General features: G+C 44.7%; 1 protein-coding gene and 1 long non-coding RNA gene across 5 annotated transcripts in view; one reads left to right on the forward strand and one right to left on the reverse strand.

The window, feature by feature from the left end:
* Window positions 1-25,980, forward strand: part of EXOC6B (exocyst complex component 6B) — a 1,580,787-nt gene that overhangs the window by 146,044 nt on the left and 1,408,763 nt on the right. For both annotated transcript variants that reach the window (XM_078674493.1, XM_078674492.1), the window contains exons 3-5: window positions 903-950; window positions 21,511-21,601; window positions 21,706-21,751. In XM_078674493.1, coding sequence (XP_078530619.1) covers window positions 903-950; window positions 21,511-21,601; window positions 21,706-21,751 — 185 coding nt within the window. The remainder of the gene's footprint in view (window positions 1-902; window positions 951-21,510; window positions 21,602-21,705; window positions 21,752-25,980) is intronic.
* The window catches only part of LOC144817728 (uncharacterized), an 891,613-nt gene that overhangs the window by 32,049 nt on the left and 833,584 nt on the right, over window positions 1-25,980 (reverse strand). Inside the window, exon 7 of one of the 3 annotated variants that reach the window (XR_013606964.1) lies at window positions 21,594-21,725. The exons of the other annotated variants lie outside the window; for them this stretch is intronic. This is a non-coding gene — a long non-coding RNA (uncharacterized LOC144817728). Of the gene's footprint in view, window positions 1-21,593; window positions 21,726-25,980 lie in introns of those variants that run through there. 3 annotated transcript variants of the gene reach the window in all.

The following is a 25,980-nucleotide window of genomic DNA, read 5'->3' on the forward strand; positions in this document are numbered from 1 at the left end:
ATAATGGGGAATGAATTTATTTTTGTTTGAAAGAGCAGATTTGTAATAACTTAGCAATATTTGAAAACAATAGCAAGCAGATGTTATGAAAATGTGGATTCCTGCACATGAAGCACACTTGCTTGACAAGTATTTAATATCCACTTAACCTAGCGAACATGCAGGGCGACCCCATGCTGAGCTGCTTGAAACCCAGCCGGACTTGTTGAAATAACCACTTTGCTTCCATGCCTCTAACTTTCATGAACGTTTGCCAAATGGATAGTTTCTTAGACTCAAAAATCCTACTTTTTCCAGGAACACCTTTTCTCTGACAGATTTAACAAATGTATTTCATGCTTCCTTGTGCCCTGCCCCTTTATGCCTCACCCTTCTGCAAACGTCATGCTGCCTAGGTAATTATACTACAATTTAATATTTTTCTTTCTAAGGTTGAAGCAAGTTTCCCGATGGGATAAGCAATAAATTCTGCCAGCTATGCATTGTTTTCTCTGTGTTACTTGGTGACTTAAGCTTCCTTCTAGTCTGGCTATTGGGGGGCGTTTGCTAGATCAGACCCTATCCTTATAGTTAGGGTCATAATTAGGTAATGGGACGCAATTTGAGATGCCAGTAGAATCTGGACTAGAAAGGTGTGGGGAAGTACTGACGACAGCAGAGAACAGCTGGTGAGTCAGATTCTGTGCCTTTATGGGTTGATTGTATCATAACAAAACACCTATTGCAGTGCTCCATATAATGAAACAATTTTTGGCTTTTCATGAGTGGCTAAAATACCTGATAGGAATGCTTTGCTTGGAAAAAGTGAGGAAAAGGTGTATGACACAAATGCTGTTACTTCAGTTACAATAATTTAAATAGAATGACATTTTACTGTACTTTTTTTGTTTTTGTTTAAATAGAACCAAGTGATGGACACCAACAGAAGGTTGCAGAATGATGGGAAGGAGGTAAGCCTGGAAATCTTGAACTTGATGGTGGAAGGCGTTTCCTTGCAAAACAGATGTAATTTGTTTCATTCAGCCAAGGTCCTGACTTCAGAAGCACCATACCTCCAGCAGTTTCTTACCCCCAGGGTTTTTATTTAGTTTATTAGCCTCCAGTAAACACTCATGTAGCTTGTGAACTCATAGCTTACAAAAAGACAACTTAGCTATCCCCACTTTACCTACTCCCAGGCGGGATTCGTTTTTAAAATAAGGAGTTGAAAATGTTGGGAGTACGAAGCCGACCCAGACAAGAAAAATCTCTTAAGTCTTTCAACATATACTGTATGAACAACCCCCACTTGTGTGCAAATATTTTGGGTGTTTTCCTGAGTGTAGGAAAGTGGATTTGTTGTATTCTATGTATTGGATAGGATTCTGGGAGGGCCAGCACTCTATTATTATTATTAATCAAATGGGTTTTGTTAAGCGCAGACTACCCGGAGGCCTCGTAGCGCTGAGTATGACTGGGGGGCAAGTGAGGACAGTGAGATTTAAGTGAAGAGGATGGTTTTTAGTTCCTTCCGGAATTTTAGAAGGTTAGGTTCGCTGCGCAGGGAGGCCGGCAGGGAGTTCCATGCCTTGGCCGCATTCCAGGAAAAGGAGCGGCCCCCCCATCTGGCACGTTTGACTTTGTTCTCAGTAGCCAGAAAGGCTGTACTGGAGCGCAGCGACCTGCGAGGGAGATATGGAGTAGCCTGCGAGCAGATCATTGCTGGTGCTTCCTTCCTAGTGGAATGTTAGGGTGAAAGTTGGGAAATTTGAGAGATCACCGTTGCGAGTTCAGGGCGATCTCTGTGGCCTTTTGTGTTGTGGCTGCTTCTTTAGTATTGTATAAATTCCATGTTACAAAGTGAGAAATTGTTGGAACTGGATGTGCGACTTGGTGGCAACACTGGAAACAGGATTGATTTATTTGGTTATTTCTGGGCTAACATTTGGTTTCAAGGAAAGGAAGACTCAAGAGAAAATGTTTGTGGCCGCTAAAGGTGACCCCATTTTGGGATGGCCTTATCAGAAAGATTTAAACGTGAAGTTAGACCTAAATGCAGTTCCTCCTGTGTTTGCGGTGGAAGATGTAACATGATTCATGTATGGTAGATGTAAAGTCAGAATTTCCAGTTTTTTTTTGTGATAAATGTGTTAAGTTTATAGGGTTTAAACACAAAATTGTTTACTGGATAATGCAGTTCCAATCAGACAAACAGTTTGTAATGTTCCTCCTATTTACAGAGTGACGTTGAGAGTTGTTACAGGATTTATGTAACAAGGATGTAATTTAACCTACAGAATCTTCACCATAGGTTTCTCCGGTGGTCATTACTTTGAGGCATTCAGAAGATCTCAGACTGTGTGTGAATCTTAGGAGCCTTAACAACGAAATATGGATTGACAGGCATCCTTTACCAAATTTTAATAAACTAGTTTCCACTCTGTGTGGGGCCATCGTTTTCTCCACATTAGACTTAGCCGGTGCATACCATCAGATAGAGTTACAAGAGGAATCGTGCCATTTGACTGCATTTGTGACCCCAGAATGAATGTTTCAGTTCTGCAGCGTTTGATGAAGGAAGCATTGGAAGATGCTCCTGGGGCGATAACATTCCTATATGACATTTTGTCTATGAGAGGAATGAGGGAAAGCATCTATTAAACCTAAGAGGTGTTCTTTCAAGGTTACGGCAAAAAGGCTTGATGCTAAAAGAATCGAAATGTAGATTAAAATGTGATGAGGTGGAGTATTTGGGACACTGTATTTCTATAAAATGTAATTGTTTAAACAAGATCATTTCAAAGCAGTAGCGGATGCTCTTGTTCCAAAGACAAAGGAACAATTTCTTATAATTTTTGGGTCTTACAGAGCTTTACTCTAAATGTACTGATAACTATGTTGCTAAAGTTCAGTATCTCCGCAAGTTGTGGAGAATCAACAATGAGTTTTTGTGGTGGCTAGAGCAAGATAATGCTTTTGTAGATTTCAAGAAAGATTTGGTCTATGCTCCTCTTAAGTCGTTCACTGTTGGAATGGAATGCATTGTTGCTGTGGATGCCAGCAGTAATAGATTGGGGCCACGCTGTTACAAAAGATGAAGGATGAGGAGAATGCGGTGTTGTATGCATCTCGTGCTTTGAGGGAGCCCGAAAGAAACTACTCTGTGATAGAAAAATAATTATTGCCATGTACTTGGTCATCAGACCTTTTCAGGCAGTTTTTGTAGGGAACAGGATTTGTGTTCAGAACAGGTCGCAAACCTCTGGTTTATGTTCATTCTCCAGGTGAGGGCAGGAGTTTGACTGCTAGACTGGGATATTTGGCAGCAAAATTGCAATTATATCATTATAGGATTGAGCATGTTCCAAGAAGATTGAAAGTTCATGTTGAAATTCTCTCGCAATTGCCATTAAGTACCATGTCTGATGTGAGTGATACTGAAGGTGACTATGAAGTGGCATATACAACGGAGGGCATCAATGGTTGGGATCACTCTAATGATGATGTGGAGATGATTTCCAAAGAGTGTTGGGTGGAGCTATTGATAAAACTTTAACTTCGGTGTGTGATTACATGATTAAAGGTTGCCCTGATGAGCAGAAGTTGGGTGGAAAAACAGCTGTATTTTTTAAGGTATGGAATGAGTTGATGTAGGAATGATTCTGATAGTTTTGTGGAGATACAATTGTCCCACTTTTGTTCTGGGGGGGGGGGGGGAAATACACCAATATGTCCTTCGTGCCCCATTAGGAATGTCTGCTACCAAAATGCTCACTTGGAAATCCTAATGGTTGCCTGGTTTGGATTGTATGTTGAGGGAATTGGTGAGAGAGTAGCGATTTGTGTGCAAATATCGACAATATGGTAAACTGTGTGTCACAGAATCTTCTCCAGTTGAATTTGCTTCTGGACCTTGGAGGAAGTTGGATATAGACATTTTAGGATCATTTTGTACTATTCCTAGGAAAGAAACATTTGCCATTATTCTTGTGGACTACTTTTCTAAACGACCTGAGGTTAAAAGGTAACTTCAGAAGTGATTTTTTTGTTATTGGAGGAGTTTTTTGCAGGGAAGGTTTACCAGACGAAGTGGTTTCTGACAGTGGACCCCAGTTTGTTAGTAAGTCTTTCCGAAAAAATGTTGTCAAGGTGTGGGGTGAGACATAAAAAGCTGTTAATTATTATCCCAGTCCAATGGTCTAACTGAGCGGTTTAACCGTGTGGTTAGAGAATCCATTCAGCTGGCTTGCAAGGAAGGTTTGTCTTGGAGTAAGGCTTTGCCAGCAACTTTCATATCACACTATGCCCAATTTGGTCACACCTGGTTTGGTTCACCTTTTGATCGATTGCTTGGCAGCAAGCTGGGTACCAAGTTGGCTCCTTGGTTGTTAAAGGAGTGTTGTTTGGAGACTGAAGTTTACATTGACTATAGGAAAATCAGGGAGCGTGTGGAACCCTATCAAGGGAAAAAGAAGAGGATTATGAATAGGAGCAGAGAAAAAATGTCTGGTGTTCGACTTTGTGTTGGTGACTGGGTTTGCATCAGGATGCCTGTAGCAAGTGAGAAAGAGTTACCTGTGTGGTCCGAGCCTATTAAGTTGGGTCAAGTGTACGACAGAGCTGTGAAAGTACAAAGAGGAAAAGTTTGGAATATGAGCAGAATTTCTGTTTTCAGATGTCCTGTGTGTATTGAGACTAAGGATGTGGAGAAGTTTCCAAGAAAGGAGGATGATAGTAGTGTTTTCTTGGGTGGTCATGTCCGTGATGGAGATATGGTGCCGAGGGAAACGGAAACAGCCCCCAAAAATTGTAGGCGTGATAAGGAATTTGTGGATGTGTTGAGAAGAAGTTCAAGAACTAAATGTTGTCCTGCATACATGTACTAATGTGAGCAACGTTTTTTTAATTCGTTTTTTATCTACATGTGTGTGTATATACCTTTTGTGTTCTTATTTTTGGTTTTAGGAATCCATGTTTTTATTTTGGCAATAATTTATTATATGCTCAAGGGGGAAGGTGTGTTGTATTCTGTGTATTGGCTAGGGTTCTAGAAGGGCCAGCAGGCGGGTGAAATGCTGTGGTTGGAAGGTTGGAAGATTCGAGAGATGACAGTTGCTAGTTGAAGGCAATCTGTGTGGCCATGCGTTTTGTTGCTGCTCCTGTATTGTTGATTAAATCTTACCTGTGGAACCAAGTGGAAGCCTCGCCACAACAGGATTATTATGTGGTGTACTTGTGAAACATCATCATGTAATAATGTTACAAACTTTTATCAAGTCCAGTTGGGTTTCTTTAAGTAAACCCTTTGCTCAGTCTTGGTCGGCTGTGGCACAGAGTAGTCCAGCTTAATCAAAGGAACAAGTAAGTGTAAAGGATTTAGAATTACCAAAACAACAGGTAAAAATCCAACACCAATTTATAAAACCAGCGTGTATTTTTTATCTTACATTCCACACCAAAATGACAAAAATCTATTGAGGGGAACCAGAGATATGATTTTTCAAAGGTACCAAATAATTTTTAAAAGATTCAATAAATCTTGATTGAGCAGTTATTAACCAACAGGCTACTAAGGCTCCTCATTTTAGTGGGCCACATTGGAGTGGGAGTCAGTCACAACCATTAGATTATTGGGTGGCAGTTTCCCATTTATCTCTATAGCAGTGGTTCTTTACCTTTTGACGTTTGTTGACCCCCACTTACTCATTACTTGAATCAGGAGATTTCCAATTAATCATTATTGGGAATTCGGGGGCCCCACTAAGTAATTACTGGAAACCAGGGACCCGGGCCTAAGCACTGTTGATGATTTGGAGTGCAAACAATAGAGAATACCCAAATGATGGAATATTTTATTTACTTCACCAACAAACATGCAAGAAAAATAAAAATTTTAATGGGAGGAATGGAGCTTCTCTAAATTCAATGTAGGCCTCTCATTGTCCATTCTATAATCTGTTTCATCCACTTGCACTTCTCCCACAATTTAATCTGAGGATACTAACTTACATTTTAGCCTCCCATTTAAAATTCCTTCACATTACAGAACATGTTTACATTTACAAAATTATATTTTCATTCTGTATTTTTATACACTATTAATCAGTGAATATCATTTAATTTTCTTAGCAGTAGCAGACCCCTGAGTAGGCTTCGCAGACCCCTAGAGGCCACAGGCCCACAGGTTAAAAATCCACTGGTCTACCACTTACCTCTTTCCAATAGCCAATGTTCTTCAGACATGATCACCACATATGAAGCATATTTCTCTTTTCTCTGCACCCTCAGCAGCACATATGTGATCATCCTGGGTGGAGTTTTTTTCCATGTTCAACAGTGTCTCTATGCTGAACTGCTATGTTGCATAGGAGGTAGATCCTGTTGGTATGTTATATTGCATTTGTAACGCGCACTGTTACTCTAGTGTGTCCTGGCGTGGGGGAGAGCAGGGGTAGGAGCTGGAATCGAATTAGCGGATCATGCTGAACAGATGTGTTTTAAGCTGCTTCTTAAAGACTTGAAACTCCGAGATGAGTTAGAGATCAGTAGGAAGCGCATTCCATGCCTCAGCAGCCTTAACCGAGATAGACTGGCCCCCCACCCGCACTCTACGGAAGCGCGGAACGACCATCCGGCGGAGACCCGCCGATCGCAAAGGGCGATTTGGCACATAGAAAGCAAAACGCTTCCTAAGGTAGAGAGGGCCCCGCCCGTGTAGAGCCCTGTGGGCCAGAGTAATCGCTTTGAACTGCACCCACTGAGCCACCGGCAGCCAGTGTAATTCCCGTAGGTACTGATGCTCGCTGGATCTCTTTGAGGCATTGAAGAGGAGCCTAGCTGCGGCATTCTGAATAATTTGGAGCCTACGCAGCAAGTAGCCAGCCAGACCAAGGAAGAAAGCATTAGCATAATCCAGTCTAGACAAGATCAGAGCACGGGTGACAGTCTCCTTGGCTACTCTCTGGAGAAAAGGAAAAAAAATTCTGAGTGCTTGAGAGTGCCAAAACAGACCCCCGTCAGTTTTTTCACGTGGTCGCTGAATCGTAGGTCCTCATTAAACCGGATCCCCAGTTTTTTTGCTGGCCCCTCCCTCGGACTGTGGGCTGGGGTGGTCGGGACGCCACACACGGAATCTGAAGTCATCAGGGAACTGGCCATATAAGAGGACCTCCGATTTATCCTCGTTGCATTTGAGGGAAGCCTGGGCCAACCAATGAAATACTGCGGCTAGATACGTCTGGGCAGCTCCCGTATTCAAGTCCGAGCCACCCCAAGTAAAGAGTAGCTGCGTGTCGTCAGCGTACGCAATAACTTTAGAGCCCAGCTCCTCAGCCAAATAGACAAGCAGAGTCAGGTAGATATTAAATAGGAGGGGCTAAGGGTGTAGCCCTGTGGCACCCCGGTAGCCAAGTTCCTGAGAGATGAGGCACAAGAAGCCATACAGACCTGTTGAGAGCAGGAATCCAGAAAGGATTTAATCCATTTCCAGACCAAGCCTGAAATCCCAACTACAGATAACCTATCTAAGAGTTGTTGATTGCCTCCCATTCTCTAGCCATGGGATTCTTCCCGTTCTGAGCACCCGGAGGCGGGGTGTGATGTGGGTTCATCGGGGGAGGTCGGGTATAAGTCTGGCTGTGGAGTTCTGTATGGTTTGAAGTCTCTGTAGGACGTTTGTGACGATTCCTACGTAGAGTTTTGCCATTGTGCAGCCGGCTGGTGATGAGGGCCTGTGTCACAGCGCGTCTCGTGGCCTAGGATAGGCACTTAAAGATCTTGTGTGGCATGCGCAGAGTGAGGAAGCAGGTGGAGAAGATGGCGCAGTACTGTGATTTCATGGTGAGCTCGTTATCAGTGATGATTCTGATGTTTCTAGCATGGTTGGCGGGTGAATGGCCGGGGTTCTAGTTCTGATGGTCACCAGGAGTCGTTCTATAAGTTGCTTTTGTTGCCAAAGGGGTAGTACTTCAGTCTTGTCTGTTTTCAGCTTCTGGCAGTTGTTCATCATTCAGTTGGCAACGCTTGTTATACATCTGTGGAAGTTGATCCTAGTGTTGTATGGTCATTGGTGAGTGAGAGGATGAGTTGGGTGTCATGTGCATGGGATACTGTGTTGAGAACGTGAAATCGGACTATGTTGGCCAGCGGGGTCATATATGCATTGAAGAGCTTTGGGCTGAAGGATAGGCTGGGGACACCGCAGACAGTACCCTTGGATTCGGAGGTGAAAGGTGGACCCTCTGTGATCTAACGTTGAGGAAGAGGTAATTCATGTGAGTTTATCCCCTTGGATGCCATGTGGTGGAGTCTTTCGATCAACGTGTGGTGGGATACAGTGTCGGAATCTGCTGAGAGGTCCAGGAGGATCATAGCTGTGGTTTCTCCTCCATCGAGAAGTGTTCGGATGTCAATGGTGGCTGTTATCTGGGCAGTCTTGGTGCTGTGATTGCTACGAAAGCCTCATTCAGAGGCATCAAGTAGCTGGTTCTGCTCCAGGTGTGTCATGAGTTGCTTGTTGACAGTCTTTTCCAGTACTTTCGCTGTGAATGGGAGCAAGGAGATCGCCAGTAGTTTTTGAGGTCACTGGGGTCAGTGAAGGGTTTTTTGAGTAGGGGTCTGAATTGGCGTGTTTCTAGGCATCAGCAAATGTAGTGGTGGTGGTGATTGAGTTGTTGAACAGGTTGGTGATTTCCTGGCCGATCCTTTAGTTTCCAAAGTTGAAGATGTGGTGTGGATGTGGGTCTGTGGGAGCTCCTGAGTGGATAGATTTCATGTTGCATGTGCTGGGAGGAGACGTGGTTCCATGTAGTCAGTCTGTGGTTTGTGTCGGTTGCTGTGGAGGCGTATCTGTCAAGGAAGTCCATAGGTGTAGGTTAGGGTTTGAAGTTTCTATATATTGTTGCGACTGTGTTATGGAAGAGGTTGGCGGGGTTGTCACACAGCTCTTGTGAGAGTGTGATGCATTCGCTGACAGCCGAGTTGGAGAATTGCTTAACAATGTTTAAAAGTTCCTTGCTGTTGTTGGTACTGTTATTGATGCATGCAGCAAGGACTGTCTTCTTTGTTGCCCTCAGCTGGTGGTGGTAGTGGTTGGGGGATGTCTTGAGGCTGCCCTGTCGGCCGCTATCTCCTCTCCCGCTGTTTGCTGTCACGTTTCGGTGTACTGAGTTCTTGAGTGTACCAGCTGACCATTTTGGATGATCTTTTCTGATTGTTACTCTTGATAGGGGTGATGATGTTGGCACAGTTGGTGATCCATGCATTGAAGTTCTTAATTTCCTGTTCCAGGTTGGTGGCTTTAGCTGGGTTGAAGATGTTAAGGGCATACGTCCAGCTGTTTTCTTAAACTGCTCCAGCTGTGGTGGGGGAGGCATTTGCTATTTTGGAGGTGGCGGGGGCTGGAGATGTTTTAGTGGACAATGGAGTGATCTGTTCATGTGACATTTGACACAGTTGCTGGAGGTGAAGATGAGGATCCATTGTGTGTCCTGCGGTGTGCGTGGGATCGTGGATGATCTGGGTCAGTCTGATGCTGCTCATACTATTGAGGAGGTGTGTGGTGTTGAGGTCATCGATGTGGAAGTTGAGGTTGCTGAGGAGGATGTAGTCCTTGGTGGGCAGGGCTAAGGGAGCAATGAAGTCGGCAATAGTTTTGCAGAAGCTGGAGCGCGGCCCGGGGGTTGGTGTCATAGGATGCCTCTGATGGTTGTCTTGTCAGTGTAGAGCTTGAAGTTAAGGTGTTCCATGGTGTGGTTTTATTGTCAGTGGTGGTGGCACACTGTATGGTCTCTTTGTAGATAACAGCTGTTCCTCCTCTCGGCTTGTTGGTGTGGTCCTGGTCAGTGATTAGTTATCCATCTGGAACTTCTGTGGCGATGTCCCAGGCGGATGCTGGGTTGACCCAGGACTCGGTGGGGAAGATTGTCTGGTGCGAGCGTGGTGATGAGATTCATAACTTAGTGGAGTGCTTGCGCATACATAGAGCGCGTTTTGAGGAGTAGGCAGTGGAGTTGGTGGGTTACTTTTGGTGTGGTGTGTGGTCGGCGTGATGCTTTGCTACGTGACTGCAGTCGTACTGGTTCAGGAGAATGGGCATCTGGTGCAGGAGAATGGTCCTACTGTATAGTGTGGTATGACAGCAGTTTTCGCTGGGTTTTCTAGTGTTCAGGGCACGCAAGAAGGCCTCGTCGTAGCTGCGGGTGAGCTGGGAGCCCCGGATCCTGGTAGTGGGTGCATCCAGATGCATACAGGCGCAGCCAGGCTTGCCTTTGGCACGCCGGTGGCAATGCTGTGGCCGCGCTGAGGCCTACATTAAGTAGGTCCTGGGAGGAGAGAGGGGCGCAGGGAAGTGGTGGGCAGGGATTGATCGGAGGCGGGCTAAAAACAGGCAGCAGCAATCGGGAGGGGGGGCGGGACGGAAAAATAACCTGCAGAAAGGCAATCCAAGCACAACAGAGGGAAAACACCAGCAGAGTAGCAATCTAAGGCACAGCAGAGGGAAGCAATCTAAGGCACAGTTGAGGGAAAAAGAAACGTCAGAAAAGCAAGAGGCACAACAAGAGATGAAGCAGCGGCGGACTGATAGCACGAGGGTTACCTGTGTCTGAGACCTGCTCTCCCTATATAAATATATTAATAAAATATTAGTCTTAGCACGTACTTAGTTTCTGATAGATAGTTGTGACATTTAATGGTTGACCAACAGACCCAGCTGTTTTGAAAATGTACTAAAAACTGCACGTTTTTATAGGGCCTCCTTGATGGAAAAGTTTGTCCAGTTATTGGAAAAACCAAAGGAAATTATGGACGGAGCGTTGACAATACAAGCACTCACCCCAGTCAACTGATCTGGGTTTAATCCATCACCATTCTTTAGCCCACTCTGCCACCCCAGTTCAGACATGGCCATATGCAAATCAGTCTGACCCTGTGCCTCATGGGAACAGTCCAGCCCGAATTGCCAAGCCATGCCTTCCCTGGACCGTAAACAAGCTACTGAGGACCGGTTTCTGGCATTTCAGCCGTCTTCAGCCCGGCTTGCTTGAATCCAGTGGCAAAGTGAGCAAGGGACTCACGTCTGAGCATACCCTGCCAACTTATGGCGAAAAAAAAAAAGCCAAAGGAAATGATGGAGGGAGCGTTGACAATACAAGCACTCACCCCCAGTCAACTGATCTGGGTTTAATCCATCCCCATTCTTTAGCCCACTCTGCCACCCCAGTTCAGACATGGCCATATGCAAATCAGTCTGACCCTGTGCCTCATGGGGTGGCGGAGTGAACTAAAGAACGGTGATGGATTAAACCCAGATCAGTTGACTGGGGGTGAGTGTTTGTATAGTCAACGCTCCGTCCATCACCACCTTTGGTTTTTCTTTGTTCGTCCTAAGTTGGCACGGTATGCTCAGACGAGAGTCCCTTGCTCACTTTGCCACTGGAGTCAAGCAAGCCCGGCTGAAGACGGCTGTAATGCCAGAAACCGGTCCTGGGAAGCTTGATTCCGGTCCAGGGAAGACATGGCTTGGCAGTTCGGGCTGGACTGTTCCCATGAGGCACAGGGTCAGACTGATTTGCATATGGCCATGTCTGAACTGGGGTGGCGGAGTGAGCTAAAGAACGGTGATGGATTAAACCCAGATCAGTTGACTGGGGGTGAATGTTTGTATTTTCAAAGCTCCGTCCATCACCACCTTTGGTTTTTCTTTGTTCGTCCTAAGTTGGCAGGGTATGCTCAGACGTGAGTCCCTTGCTCACTTTGCCACTGGAGTCAAGCAAGCCCGGCTGAAGACGGCTGTAATGCCAGAAACCGGTCCTGGGAAGCTTGATTCCGGTCCAGGGAAGACATGGCTTGGCAGTTCGGGCTGGACTGTTCCCATGAGGCACAGGGTCAGACTGATTTGCATATAGCCATGTCTGAACTGGGGTGGCGGAGTGAGCTAAAGAACGGTGATGGATTGAACCCAGATCCGTTGACTGGGGGTGAGTGTTTGTATTGTCAACGCTCCGTCCATCACCACCTTTGGTTTTTCTTTGTACAGTTGTTGGAGGCATTTGTTTTTAGCTAGTGTGTGCATGCTGAAATTACTGAAATATCTCAGTTTCTTTAAACCTTATACCTTGATTTATTAATTTTTGCTTAATGCTATATTGGTGTGTGTGTGTGTATATATATATATATTTTTTCATTCCTAAGGGAATAAAATGAGCCATGCTCTTACATACATACATACATACATACATACATACATACATACATACATACATACATACATACATACAGCCTTGGCATATATTCTTAAGTCTAGTCCAAAGAATCACCTGTGTTTCTGCTGGTGGTAAGACTCTTTAGTATGAGTGGTTTGTCTACCTGTGTGAACTTTATTTAAATGATAAGTTTTATTAGTTGAAATTCCATTACAACGTGAATTAGGGATATTAGACAAAACAGAAGATTGATACCAGCATATGAGCTATAATGGTAGAGAAAGCTATCATGCAACAAATATAGGAGTTGAGTACAACACTGATGCATTTGACCAAATGCCTCGTTCACTGTCTCTCTGAAGCCTTCTCTTTTTCTGTTAGCAGATAATGGACTCATCTATCCTTAGGGTAGGATGCCACCAGCAGCTCTCTGCTTACGTTTCAAGTTGTATTGTATTGCGACTTATATAGCGCACGTATCACCCGAAGGTATCAAGGCGCTTGCTTAGGGAACCCGTCCTGGTATTCCCCTGTGAGATACCCCGGCAGGGTATCCACAAGGTGAAAGCCAGGCATCCCGCCGCGAGGGGCCGTAGTGGAGATTAAGCAAGCTATTGCCCAGAGTCGCAGAGTGTGACCCCGTGAGTCGAGTAGGCACCGGAGCGAGAATTGTCGAGTCCGTGGAATTTTTGAGCCCGAGACCCGCCGAGGCGGGGAATCGAACCCTGGTCCACGGCCGAGCTCAGCTTCCGGGTCTGCCGCCTCTAACCACTGAGCCACACTTCTCCACCAGTAGACAAGATCAATTATCCATTGCTGTTTGGTCTGGACTCTGCTTTTACCCCAGCATGTTACTACTCTTCGTTTTGGCAGCAGTAGCGCCATTGCTGCCAGCCCCCGCACCGCCGATTACACATTTTTAATGAAGTCCAAGAGGCATATTTGAGGTTCCTGTTCTATCCATTTCATTAACATGTTTGATAGTGCATCAGGTATTTGTGTCCAGTAGCGCAAGACTGGGGGACACATCCAGGCCAGGTGGACAAAAAGCATCCACGTCACCGCATCTCTCACAGCTCAAGTCTTCCATTACTCCATATTTGTCAGTCTGACCGGGTTATGGTAGAGTTGGTGCAAATACCTAGTTTTTCATGCGCAGGTTACCATTAGGGTACAGCGGGACTATAAAGGAATTCCTATTCTGCTTGTGTCAGTGGTGGATTCAGCGCCTCATTCCATCTGTGGAGTGGTGTGGCTCACTGGTTAGAGGCGGCAGACCCGGAAGCAGAGGACTGCCCGGGACCAGGGTTCAATTCCCGACGCGGCAGGGTCGTGGACCAGGGTCAGCGGACTCGATAATTCTTGCTTCGGTGCCTACTTTAACCAGGGATCACACTCGGCAACTCTGGGCATTAGCTTGCCTCATCTCCACAACGGCCCCCCACATACACCGGGGATGCCTGGTTTCACCTTGGAGATACCCAGCAGGGATCATCTCACAGGGAAAGCCAGGACGGGTTCCCCAGTGGTCTACAGCGCTGGGACGCCCCAATGCTGGGGTAGCCATGCGCTTTACAAGACAACCTAACATAACATAACATAACATCTGCTCAATTCTTGCTCTGTTATTTTGCTCCCTGTTTGAGCGCTATTGTAGAGCATGGTTATCAGTCTCCAGTGTGTAGTAGTGGTCAACAGTACATGTACTGTATGTAGAGTGGGGGGCTTGTTCGGGAACAGAGGGAACGCAGCTCAAACTGTGGTTCAATGGCAATAGTATGCAAAAGTTAGCAGCGGAGTGTGATATTGTGGGAGAGGGATATCTTGATTTAATGAACTCCCCTCCTGGATAGATATCTTTCATATAGCCTACTTACACTTTGTATAGGATCTCTAATAATTTTTTATCAAGAGTTGCCAATAGAAGGGGTGGTACTTTAGCTGGAGTTTTGGGGCATAGAGCAGTTCCCAAGTGGCCTGTGCAGTAATCCCTGCCTTGCACTCACCATGCAATATGCAGTGTTGATTTCGCTCTTATTTCCACAATCCCCCTGATGAGTCAAAATTGCGTTTAATGGCATCGGGCTTATACTATCTACTTGCACCACAACATGTTAGATATATGCATGTGGGCTGTCACTGCATTGTGCAAATTCGGATTAAGCACGTAAAAGGTTCCAAATCAGATGCACCAAAGCCACCTTGTTCATAGAGCAAGGTGAGCATCTCCCTTCAGAGTCAGGGTTGTTTACCTGCCCAGATGAGGGTGGTGAGTTGTGTTCTCAGTGTCATAAAGAAATGGTGCTGTAGCACTATAGGAATATTTACAAATAGGTATAAAAATGTGGGCAGTATAACCATTTTCAAGATGACTACTTTATCTGCCATAAACAATGGAAGTTGTTCGATCTTTGCACCTTGTCCTCAAGACTTGTTGTACAAGTGCCATAATTTCTGCATACAATCTCGTCTGGGTCTCGGTGCAGCCATATCCCAAGGTATTTCACCGGGCCAGCGCTCCATCTCAGTGGGTGCTCTAATTCACATGACAGGGTAGCAGGTGTCAGTGAGAAGACCCAGGATTTGTCCCAGTAAATACTGATGCCCGAATATATCCCAAATGTTATATATTCCCTAATCAGTGGTGCAAGGGGCGGCTTGGGGGTTCTTAAGGTATAATACCATGTCTGCATATAGGGAGCTGGTGAGTAGTCTCTAAGGGAAGCACAGAGATGAAGCAGCATGGCACTGTCGTATGGTACGGGCCTTTGGTTCCATTGCTATAGCTATTATGCCCCCTCTTCAAATTGGTATGGGTTCGGAGGTATGTCTATTTATTCGTACTTGGGCCGTTGGACCGGTGTACAGTAGTTTAATCCATTGCAGGAAGTTTGTGGGCATGCCCATTCATTCCAAAATCTCAAAACATATAACCCAACTCTATAGAGTCAAAGGCTTAGGCAGCGTCCAATAACCCACTGCAGCATCCAGTTGAGGAGTGAGTTGGTAGAGTAGTGCGAAGATGGTACATAAAGTGTGTAACGTAGACCACGTCCGCACATATCCTTACTGATACGGCAATATTAAGTTAGGCAAGATAGGCATTAACCTGTTAGCAATAAGTTTCACTAGTATCTTTACATCTAGGTTTAGGAGTCATAGAGGACTGTAGGTCTCTCAGTGCTCAGTTCTTTTTGTGGCTAGAAGCACTTCGTGTAGTGTGGGGGGTAACAGTTGTGTGTTATAGGCCTCCTCATATATTGCAAACAAGAGTGGCATTTGGACGGGAGCAAATTCTTTATAGAATTCACTTGTTCGACCATCCAGTCATGGGGCTTAGTTTGTTGAAAGGATTAATATGACCTCTTTGACCTAGTCTACTGTGATGGGCTGTGCTAGAAATTCCCTTTGACCTCCTGATAGCGAGGCCAGTGAAATTTCATTTAGGTAGCTACTCAGCTCTTCAGTGGAGCCCATGTCTTGCATTTGGTATAGGTTAGTATAATCTGTGAAGATTCCCGAATGTACTTGGTGTCATAGTGTTCCGTGCCATCGAGGGAAGTGATTTTGAGTATATTTGTATGTGCCCATGTTGTCTTTACTTGTCCTATCTCTCCCCCCTTTCCATATGCCCTTGCCACTGTGTGTTTAGACATGTTTTGTATCTATAGGTCAACTGTAGCATTATAATCTGTCACCAGCTAATATATATTGGCTAAACTTTTCGGGTCTGGGCATTTTTCCTGCTGGCATTCTAACCTTTGTGTCTGCAGCTCTGTGTAGTGCTTTAAGGATAACTGCTTGTTTTCTAATGAATATGCCCCCAATGGTGGCGTTAAACTCGTGCCAGAGAGTACTTGCCCTATCCACAGAATCTGTGTTGACCTCAAAGTATGCTATTATGCTGGACTGAATTTCGTACTGAAATACTGGGTCTGTTGGCTCTGTGGACCGAAACCCTCTCACGAATTGGGTGGGTGCATGCGTGGGGATTGCTATCGTGAGCAATACCGGGGTATAGTCTGATAATATTCTTGGAAGATGTGCAGTAACCCGTGTCCAGTCATTTACGGGTCAAGTCGTCAGCCAGTAATCCAGACGAGGCCATGTGTTCTGAACAGAGCATAGGAATGTGCCTTCATGCCTGGTGGGATATTTTGTTCCCCGCAAATCTATCAATAGTGGGGTTCAATAGAGTATTGAGGCTCCCTCCCAGTGTGAGTAATTTGTTCCACACCACTGTGTAGAATGCTGGGTCATCAGCATTCGGGTCATATGTGTTCACTTGAGTTATGTTGGTACCATGAATTGCGCCTTGTACTATCACGTAGCAGTCCTGGTCATCAGAGCATGCATATATTGAGTGGAAATGGACCCTTTTCCTGACTGAGATCAAGACAAGCCTGTAAGTAGGACTACTAATACGATGCGTATTTAAGTGTTGCCTAAGCTTTGCCCGTTTGCCTGCCAACCTTTTCTTGGTGCATGGGGTCAGGTGAGTTTCCTGTAGATAGACCGTATCAAATATGTGGCGGTCTAGATATGCTATTGCATGTCTTTTTATCCGAGGGTCATTAAGGCCCCTAACATTCCAAGACAGGAACGATATATGATTACCTCCCACATCAGTTTCCATTGCCATGCGTTATTGGTGAGAGAACACTGTATGAGAGTGCACAAGCCGTACTCTTAGTTTAGGTATTGCGGATTGCTGTGTGTCAACATGTGTACTTCTGTTAGTGTTGGTATATCATGTGACACGTCCCTTACCCCTTCCCTCACACCATTCCCACATCAGCATCCCAATCATGCCAATGACCTTCCCTCGTCTGCAAACATAGGTGCTTTGAGAAATAAATAAACAATAATAACTAAACATTGAATGAACTGTCATGAAAGTCAACAAAGATTATGGGGAATACCCAGTGGGACGACTAGGTTACAGATGGGTATTTTCTGCACCAGCTGAGTTGGTCAGGATGTACAATATAGAATGTCATGGGTATTTCTCAGTAGTTAAGACTTCTCTTGGTGATAGCAATGTGAATGTTTCAATAAAAACAGGGGCTTGGTGTTGTGTTAGTCTGAATCGCTGTGCTGACCTGTCTGGCATAGCAAGGCCTGGCATATTGCAATTTCCGCAGGTGCAGTCTTTTCTCAAGAGACTAGTGGCCTTCTTAGGGTCTTAAAAGATGTGTTGATTGCCCCCAATGAGGACTTGAGCTTAGCCAGATATAGCATTGCACATTCTATTTCGGCCTGCTGAATACATTTTTCATTGGTAAGAACTCTGTTATTCCTCTTGCACTGTCAGAGAAGAATTTGATGCTGTTGCCTTTGTTTGCTATGGTGCCTTTTTTCCTTGCAAGTCTGAGGATTGTGTCCCTGTCTTGAACGTTCATGATATGTGCTATTATGGGTCAGGTCGGGGGCGCAGGGCCAGCGATCTTTCCTCGCTCTCTATTGTGAAGAGGTGTGTAAACTGATCTGCCCCAAATATTGCTTGAAGCAGGTTCTCCACAAAGGTTTCCAGCTTCCCCGTGTTAGTAGTTTCCGGTATTCCTAGAATATGCAAATTTTTTCTCTGCGACCTGGCCTCCAGGTCCTCTGATTTCCCCATAAGTGATTCCAGTGCATTTTTGACATTGTCCAGTCTTCTCGCCTTACTTTATATTTCATCCTTGACATCCAAAATTCGTTGTTCCGCAGTTGTGAAGCATAGATCTTGTTCGTCCATCTTTGGAGCTATATGGTCCTTTCTGAAGGTGAATGCATCTAGTTTGGTGTCAATAGACAACAGGCTTTGCTGCATGATGTGTAGCAGTGTTTTGAGGTCTGGAGAGACGTCCAGGAGGCCGTCTGAAGTAATGGGCTCAGCTGGTATTGCAGCCTTTGTTCTGCCATCTGGGATCAGCGCTTAGACTCGAAGTGCAATTTGTACTGCCTGTGGTCAGATTTTCCTATGGTAGCGGTGTAGCTCCGCAGGCTCTTGCCTGGTACAGGCACTGTGTGGAGAGGCTCACATCGGTGCAGCTGCATAGTATAGGCTGCTCAGGGTATTAACAGTTCTGCTGAAGCAGGAGTCTCAGAGGGGAAGACGGTGGTGGTCGGTTGGCCCGATCTCCCTTCCAGCAAACTCCTCCACACCCATGCCACAGCGGTGGGGGTCCCACATTCCTTCTGCAGGTTGCAGGCAAAGAGGCACGTGCAGACCCGGGTGTTTGGTGTAGGGCGCCCTGTTTAGTGCATTTCAGTCAGTATTGTTCTGCAGCGTCAGTGCTCAGGTCTCAAAGAGGTAATTCAGTCTGTGTGTGTGAATGACAGTGGTGCTGTGGTATCCAGTATCAGATAGGCCTGTGGTCAATCCTTCAGTCCCATCTGCACTGCAACAACAATGATGCCTGTGCCCCCACAGCAGCGCTGCGGGCCCCGCTTTCCTCCTCAGAAGCCAAGGTGGTGGTGGGCGAGCAGACCGAGGCACTCAGGATGAGAGCATCTTTAGATGTGGCAGGGGAGGAGGCACGACCAGCCCCATCTACTTTGCAGGCAATCCAGTTCCGCTGCGGTCCCGTCTGTTTACGTTCGGGGAGAAGCAGGTCCAAGGCCGGCGCCTGGCCTGCGACGAGCACCTCAACAGGGCCACAGGCCTAGCCTTGCTACTCTGTTCTGCTCAACAGTGGCATGACTTCATTACAGGCCGGCCCTCGCTCCCCTCCACCATTCGCCTGCTCCACCGCACCCACCGGTCGTCTGCCTCAAGGAAGGTCGCAGTTCACTGCCCGGAGGCCCTCTGCTCTGTCACCCACATGCCGGCCCACAAGACTTCCTCAAGCTCTCTGCAGCCCCTCCGATATCTTTGCCCCCAGGCTCTCAGCCGCAGCCAGTGAGCACACCACAAGGTCTGCCATGATGTCCAGAGTTAGCGGGTGGCCAGATCTGCAGCAAATGTTGGGCCCATGCTGCAAGATCGCTGTTTGTGATGGAACCCGACCGCTGGAGCATCAGTAGAGTGCGGCCAGGTCGGCTGCGGCTGTCTAGCGCTCTCCTACCTATCTGTATTTAAAGCATGCCCTATTTTTTGGTGATCTATTCTCTAGGCGTTTTCTGATCAACTCAAAATATTTTGTGCTGGTCCTACAATCTACTGATGTCCAAGCAGAACTGAGAAAACATAACTAAGCACAAACATCAATGCTTATGTAGGGTAGATTTACATTGAAAGATCAGTTCAAGGGCGTAAAACCTACATTTTGTATTGTGTGGGCATTTCCCTTGGTCAAACTTCTGGTCCATTGATGAATTAGTGTTAGAATTAGACAGTTATAAAAACATAATATTTATTAAGATGTTCTATTGTAAGAACTTCAAGTCTTTGCGTACCTAGTGAGAATTTATTCCGCAAGTTTGAAGGTGAAATTGGGAACTGGTAGAAGACATTAAATGTGGACTTTTCTACTCCTTGTTTGGACAGTGAAAGCTGGACACAAGCTAATCAACTGAAGAACAATTGTGCATGAAATGGGTATCAAAGTCACTCTGATCCATGTGCTAATCAGTAGGGGTGGGCGGAATTTTCGTAGTTGCGCTATGCAAAGCTCAGCGAAACGGTAAAAAAATGTCTGCGAGCATGCAAAAGTTCAGCGAACACGCGGAATTGCTTGTTCCGCTCGTTCACAATGCTTTTTTCCTGTTCGCGAACGCTGGTTGCATGTTCTGGGAAAAATATCTCACGAATACGCATTTTGAAAGCGTGAACAAGCAAAAAATTCCACGGAGCCGTAGATCACGGAATTTTTGGCAATTCAGCGTTCTCCGCGGAACGCAAAACTACCCAAATTCCACGAGCGGAATGGAATTTACCGCCCAGGTCTTCTAATCAGCATAGGCCCAAGATGCATTTGAACACATCAACACTAAGAAAAGATCAATGAATCCACGCACTTGCACGGAAGGAGAAAAATAAATACAGTAGTGATCTCCTGATACTAAATAAGCCATAAACTGTTGTAAACACTGCCACACATATGTAAGATGTTACGTAACCCTCTGGAAAACCACTTGTATCCTTTCCAAACTCCTTCGGCCATCCATTAGCACAAATGTGTAGATTTTTCTTGACTCTTCTGATAGCATCTGTACTATGGCCTACTCTACTCGATTACAATTTACAACTTGATAATTACCATCCAAAATCTATTGCTAATACTGTGTTAATACTCTAAACGCATATGTACCTTCATACTTTTATATAAACATTGCAGACAATATGTAGCTAATTTAAATTTATCAGTATAACTTTTTCTCCTTATGCTTGAGACCGAACAGACTTATCACTGATTTCCTTTGGGTGCTATGATTAGCATTCAACATCTCCCTTGTATTTCCCTGTGATGCTGGTACCGTTTTCTAATTGGGAAGGGCTGTTGATGTTCTTTGAGTGTATTCCATAAAGTGTTGTACATCTGTATTCTCTGTTAAAGATTGTTTTACTGCCTGCATTTTGAAAGCCTGTTGAATGCCTTCTCCACAAGAAATTGTTTCATGTTGATAATGACAACGTGACAGTGGAGTTTACGAGAAAGTCTCAAGGTTTATCTAGGTATTCATCCATGGTTTTTAATATCTACCACATCTGACGGGTAGCTATCCTTATTTCCTTGAGCGATTCTAATAAGTAGGATCTCTTTCAAGTATTGGTCCTCAACAAGTTCAGCTATTGGAATTCACTGAAGGTCTTCATGGAATCTACATCTAGAAAGATCCTCATAGTAGCAAGAATGTATAGGCCAGCCAGTCTTCCTGGATGTGCTCTGGGTGCCTGCCTGGTAGCATTAGAGCTAGACACTGACTTATGTAAACAGGCTCCAGGAATGTAGACCCTACATTTAGGAGGAGTAGACCTGAAACCAGTGATTAGAGACATCTCAGATCTGGCCTGTTACTTTGAATTGAAATTCATGAAAGGGAATGCATTTGTGGAACTCTTCACCCCTAAAGAAGCTTCATCTCCGTTAAATTAGGGGACTAGACAAATATATATTTCTTCAACCAAGTCTTTATTCGCTTATATTTTTTGTTTAAAATGTGCTAGTCTTATGAAGCATGTTGGCAACTTGCCATGCCTTTCTGAACTGCCACCTTATAAAGTCAACTAAAAAATGCATAAACGAATGTGCTTCGCTCTTAACATTTTGAGAAGGGCACGTATTTTTAAAAAAAAGATTTTTTATACATAACACTATTATCATTGTACTGTGCGTGTTCATGACGTTAGAGAATATGCTGAGTGACTCAAATTAATCATAGTTCATCTTCCCACATTTCTAAGCTGATAGACTCGATGGAGGAGCTGAAGAAATGCAGAATCCAACAAAGGAACATTGCTGCTACAATTGACAAATTAAACATGTGCCTTCCCGGTAAGAATGCTGAAATGCACCCACCTCCCACTCCTATGTTGATGGCTTCTTGATATTTTGTTTGTGTATGATACATTCTTTCATTTGCTTTCCTCTACCTGCAGTTCTGGAGATGTACAGTAAACTGAAAGAACAGATGAAGACAAAAAGGTAAACATGCAGCCTCCTGTAAGCCTGGGCCTTGATATCGGCTAGATAATAAGTGCACATGTTGATGTGTCATTTGCATACAGTCTACCATTGCCTCATCTTCCAATTACCATCTTTCTGCAGAGCATCCCATATCTTATATACTCCAATGAAATTAAGCATCCCTGGACTTTGAGAGCATTCTAAGACAGTGTCATGCACAGCATACAAGACAGATGTGCACTCATGCACTTTGCAAATAATCACTTTCTACATTTAGAACGCTCAACACATACTTCTGCATATTTACAGGCCACCCACACACACAAATACTGATGCATGCACACTTACGTTGCTATAATTATACTCCTTAAACTTATAGACATGCAAAATTATAGTACTAAACAAGCATTGGCATAGCCTATAAGTCTTGCTTTTGGGACCTTATAAGTGTTTAGTTATGCAGCACAATATCCTTGGTGCAACAACAATAACTGTTGCATGGTTAAACACTTATAAGGTCCCAAAGGCAGGACCTATTGGCTATACCAATGCTTGTTACACTTGTTAACACTATCTAGGCATTGGTTACACCTCATTTGTTCCAGTTTAACACTCAAATATAGCAATCAGCAGCCAGAAAGGTGAGCAGTCAAGCTTTGGAAAGGGCCTCCTGGGTCAAGCGATGGGTGAGTCCAGGAACCTCGATGTAGCATGAAGCAATCCACAATTTCATGGAGCTCAAAGCAGGCGGGGATGGGTAAACCAGGCTCCAACAGAGTGTGGAAAATTGGTTTTTGTGTTGTGCAACCTTGCACAGCCACAGCTAATAGGTCCTAAACAAGGAAGAACTTTCCATAATCCTAGAACTAGGAAGCCTATCGCAGTGGTGATTTTATATATAGCAAGATCCAAACTCATGGCTATCACCTACATTGAAGGATGCACCGTGTAAATATATATGTTCCATTTATCTTTGGGTGACCTCACAAATATTTAGCTATGGACCAATTCAATCTGAGCTAAATCGAAATTGGGCTGACCTGGCAAGCAGGCACCTGCAACCTGATTCGCTCTCACAATACTCAATGCATTCCCCTCAGAATGAGTGCATGATTAAACCTTGGGGCTCTGTATTAGTTTGGTCCAGTGTTGCAACCGCATCTAGAACATGATTAATTCCCTACACTCTCCGATTCATCTATGTTACAAGTAATTCTCTGCATGTCTAATAGTGCTTTTTAAAAACATTGACACTAAGTACATAGTCATTTCATCTTCTAGCATTTGCAGTCTCACAAGAGCCGGTCTGCATTGTCTCAGACCCCACTTTCTGAGCAAGAATATTAAATCTTTTTCCCTAGGGAAGGTGTAAAGTTTGCAGAACAAAATACAATGTAACATCGATTGTACCGATGTGTCATCGCAAGGGCACAAAATCAAATTTGTGGACCAAGAATTGGCCTCGGGGAAAGTGAGTAGTCTAAAGTAACTTCCCCCCTTGAAACGTGTCAGTAGCATGCGACAATAACTGCTTTGGGTGGAAATGAGGTATTGCTGGATACCCTGTCCACGTAGAATCAATTGATTCTCCAAGACAGAGATCTTATTGCCCTCTAGCAGCCAACGTTTATTCTCCAGAAAAAGGAGACCAGTTTCTTTCAGCTTTTTTCTCGATGTTATCGCTAAACAGGTCGGGGAATCAAAATATTCAGGGTGTCCGATATCTCTTAAGAAGCTTTTTACATATTTTAACCAATCCATTTTTAGAGCCCCCTGGAGTTTCAAACAATCCTGGAGTATATCTCTATTCAGTCCGATCTCTTCAGAGGTCCATACCTTGTGCCAGAACAGAATAGGACTAACTTTGATAAGGTCCAAGATGTAAACTAGGCCCAATTCTTTGACACACATATGTAGAGGTAGACCTAGGGACTGCTAATAGGTACCGGAGGAATGCGTTCTCACAGAGTTGAATTTCGTGAGTATCCGCTATTCCCCCAGATTCCTGCACCGTATGTTGTAGTGGACACACATTTCGATTTGTATATGTCCACCAGAACTTGCACTGGTCGACCCCCTAACCTATTTGCGAAATTTCTCACTGCACCAATAGCACGGGAGAAAGCTAATTTCCTCGTACAAGCTGCTGACAACCACGACCCCTTCATGTCAAAATGAATGCCCAAGTTAGAGAAAGTGTTCGTTGTCTCTATCTTTGTGTTTGTTAGGAACATTTTACACTGGGGGTTTCTCTTAGTTGTACAACACATGCTAAAAGTCTTGCTAATATTGATGTTTAATTCTTTGGCACTCATGTAATTTGAAAAGGTAGTAAGCGATCTCTGTAGACCAACTTGCGTCCTGGCCATAATTACCACATCATATGCGTATAATAAAATGGGGGCTGGGCTGTCTCCAATTTGGGGGTAGTCCTGTCTATCTTGAGTGAGGTGGGATGCCACACTATTTATATATGTTAAAAAAAAATGGAGCAAGTATGCATCCCTGCCGGACTCCTTTGTTTATGGGGAATTTGGTGGTACACTCACCATTACTCCCAAATCGTACCTTCGCACCAGCCCACCTATATAATTCTTTAATAAAATTCAGCAAGTTAACATCAATACCTAGTTGCAGTAGTGTAGACCATAACATTTCGTGAATCAAGCAATCGAAAGCCGAGCTCAAATCGACGAACGTTCGGTATATTTTATCTCTTTTTGCCATCGCATATTTACCTATTATCATTGCTAAATTTAATTCTTGTTCCGTAGTGCCCAATCCTATTTTAAAACCATATTGAAATTTGGAAAGAATACCTGCGTCTTCTGCCCATAGCTGTAACCTATTTAATACAATCCTTCCCGCAACCTTCATCAGGGAGTCCAGCAATGAAATTGGTCTGTAACATTTTGGATCGTTACGGTCTCCTTCCTTGAAGATTGGGACCACAATCGCCTCTTGCCATGTGAGAGGAAACCCAGTTTTGTTACAGCTGTTTAAAACATTAGTCAAAAGGGGCGCCCATAGGTAAACATTGGATTTGTATATATCTACAGGGACCCCATCCGGCCCTGTGGCTTTTCCTGCAGCGCTCTCCGCTATAGCAGTTTCAACTTCAGACAGTGAGAAGGTGATAGCTATTGGGAATAGTCCATGGGCATTGTTCTCCTCCACCTCAGATGTTTCAGCGTATATTCTCTCTGGTAGGTCATCTTTTTTGTATAACTCAGTAAAATAGTTGATCCAAGTACCCTCATCTATTGCCATCTCTATGGAGTCAGTTTTCCTGTCTGCAAAAAAAGGGGCGTTTACCGCCTTCCAAAATCCTATATTATCTCTTAACAAACAGGCTTGATGCAAGGCCTCCCAAGCCTCCTGCTTTAATTCCTTCTTTCGGTTTTTTATTGCACTATAATAGGTAGCTCTAGCGTTTCTAATTTCTACGACATTTTTAGGTTTGGCTTTAAGTGTGCATGAGCTTTGCTGCACTCCGAGTCGAACCAACCCTGTGCCTTGGGTCTCTTGTTCTTCAACCTTCCTGTAAGTGAGTTGCAAATTTCTTCCGACATGCTACAAAAAGCCGTAATGACTGAAATACAGTCATCATTATCTGAAAGGCATAATATGAATTCTTTGTCTATTCTTAACTAGATTTTCAAGGAAGGCAGTAGGCTCTACTTTGTTCCATTTTATGGTGTAGCCGTTCTTTTTCGCTACAAAAGGGGGTGGTGATGGACGGAGCATCTGAACCAATCAAACACTCACACCCAGTCAAAAGATCTGGGTTTAATCCATCACCGTTCTTTAGCCCACTCTGCCACCCCAGTTCAGACATGGCTATATGCTAATCAGTCTGACCCTGTGCCTCATGGGAACAGTCCAGCCCGAACTGCCAAGCCATGCCTTCCCTGGACCGGAAACAAGCTTTCGAGGACCGGTTTCTGGCATTACAGCCGTCTTCAGCTCGGCTTGCTTGAATCCAGTGGCAAAGTGAGCAAGGCACTCACGTCTGAGCATACCCTGCCACACTTATGGCGGCCAAAGCGGTACAAAAGGGGGTGGTGATGGACAGAGCATCTGAACCAATCAAACACTCACACCCAGTCAAAAGATCTGGGTTTAATCCATCACCGTTCTTTAGCCCACTCTGCCACCCCAGTTCAGACATGGCTATATGCAAATCAGTCTGACCCTGTGCCTCATGGGAACAGTCCAGCCCGAACTGCCAAGCCATGCCTTCCCTG

Source organism: Lissotriton helveticus, chromosome 2_1 (genome assembly GCF_964261635.1).
Source record: "Lissotriton helveticus chromosome 2_1, aLisHel1.1, whole genome shotgun sequence".
Taxonomy (NCBI): domain Eukaryota; kingdom Metazoa; phylum Chordata; class Amphibia; order Caudata; family Salamandridae; genus Lissotriton; species Lissotriton helveticus.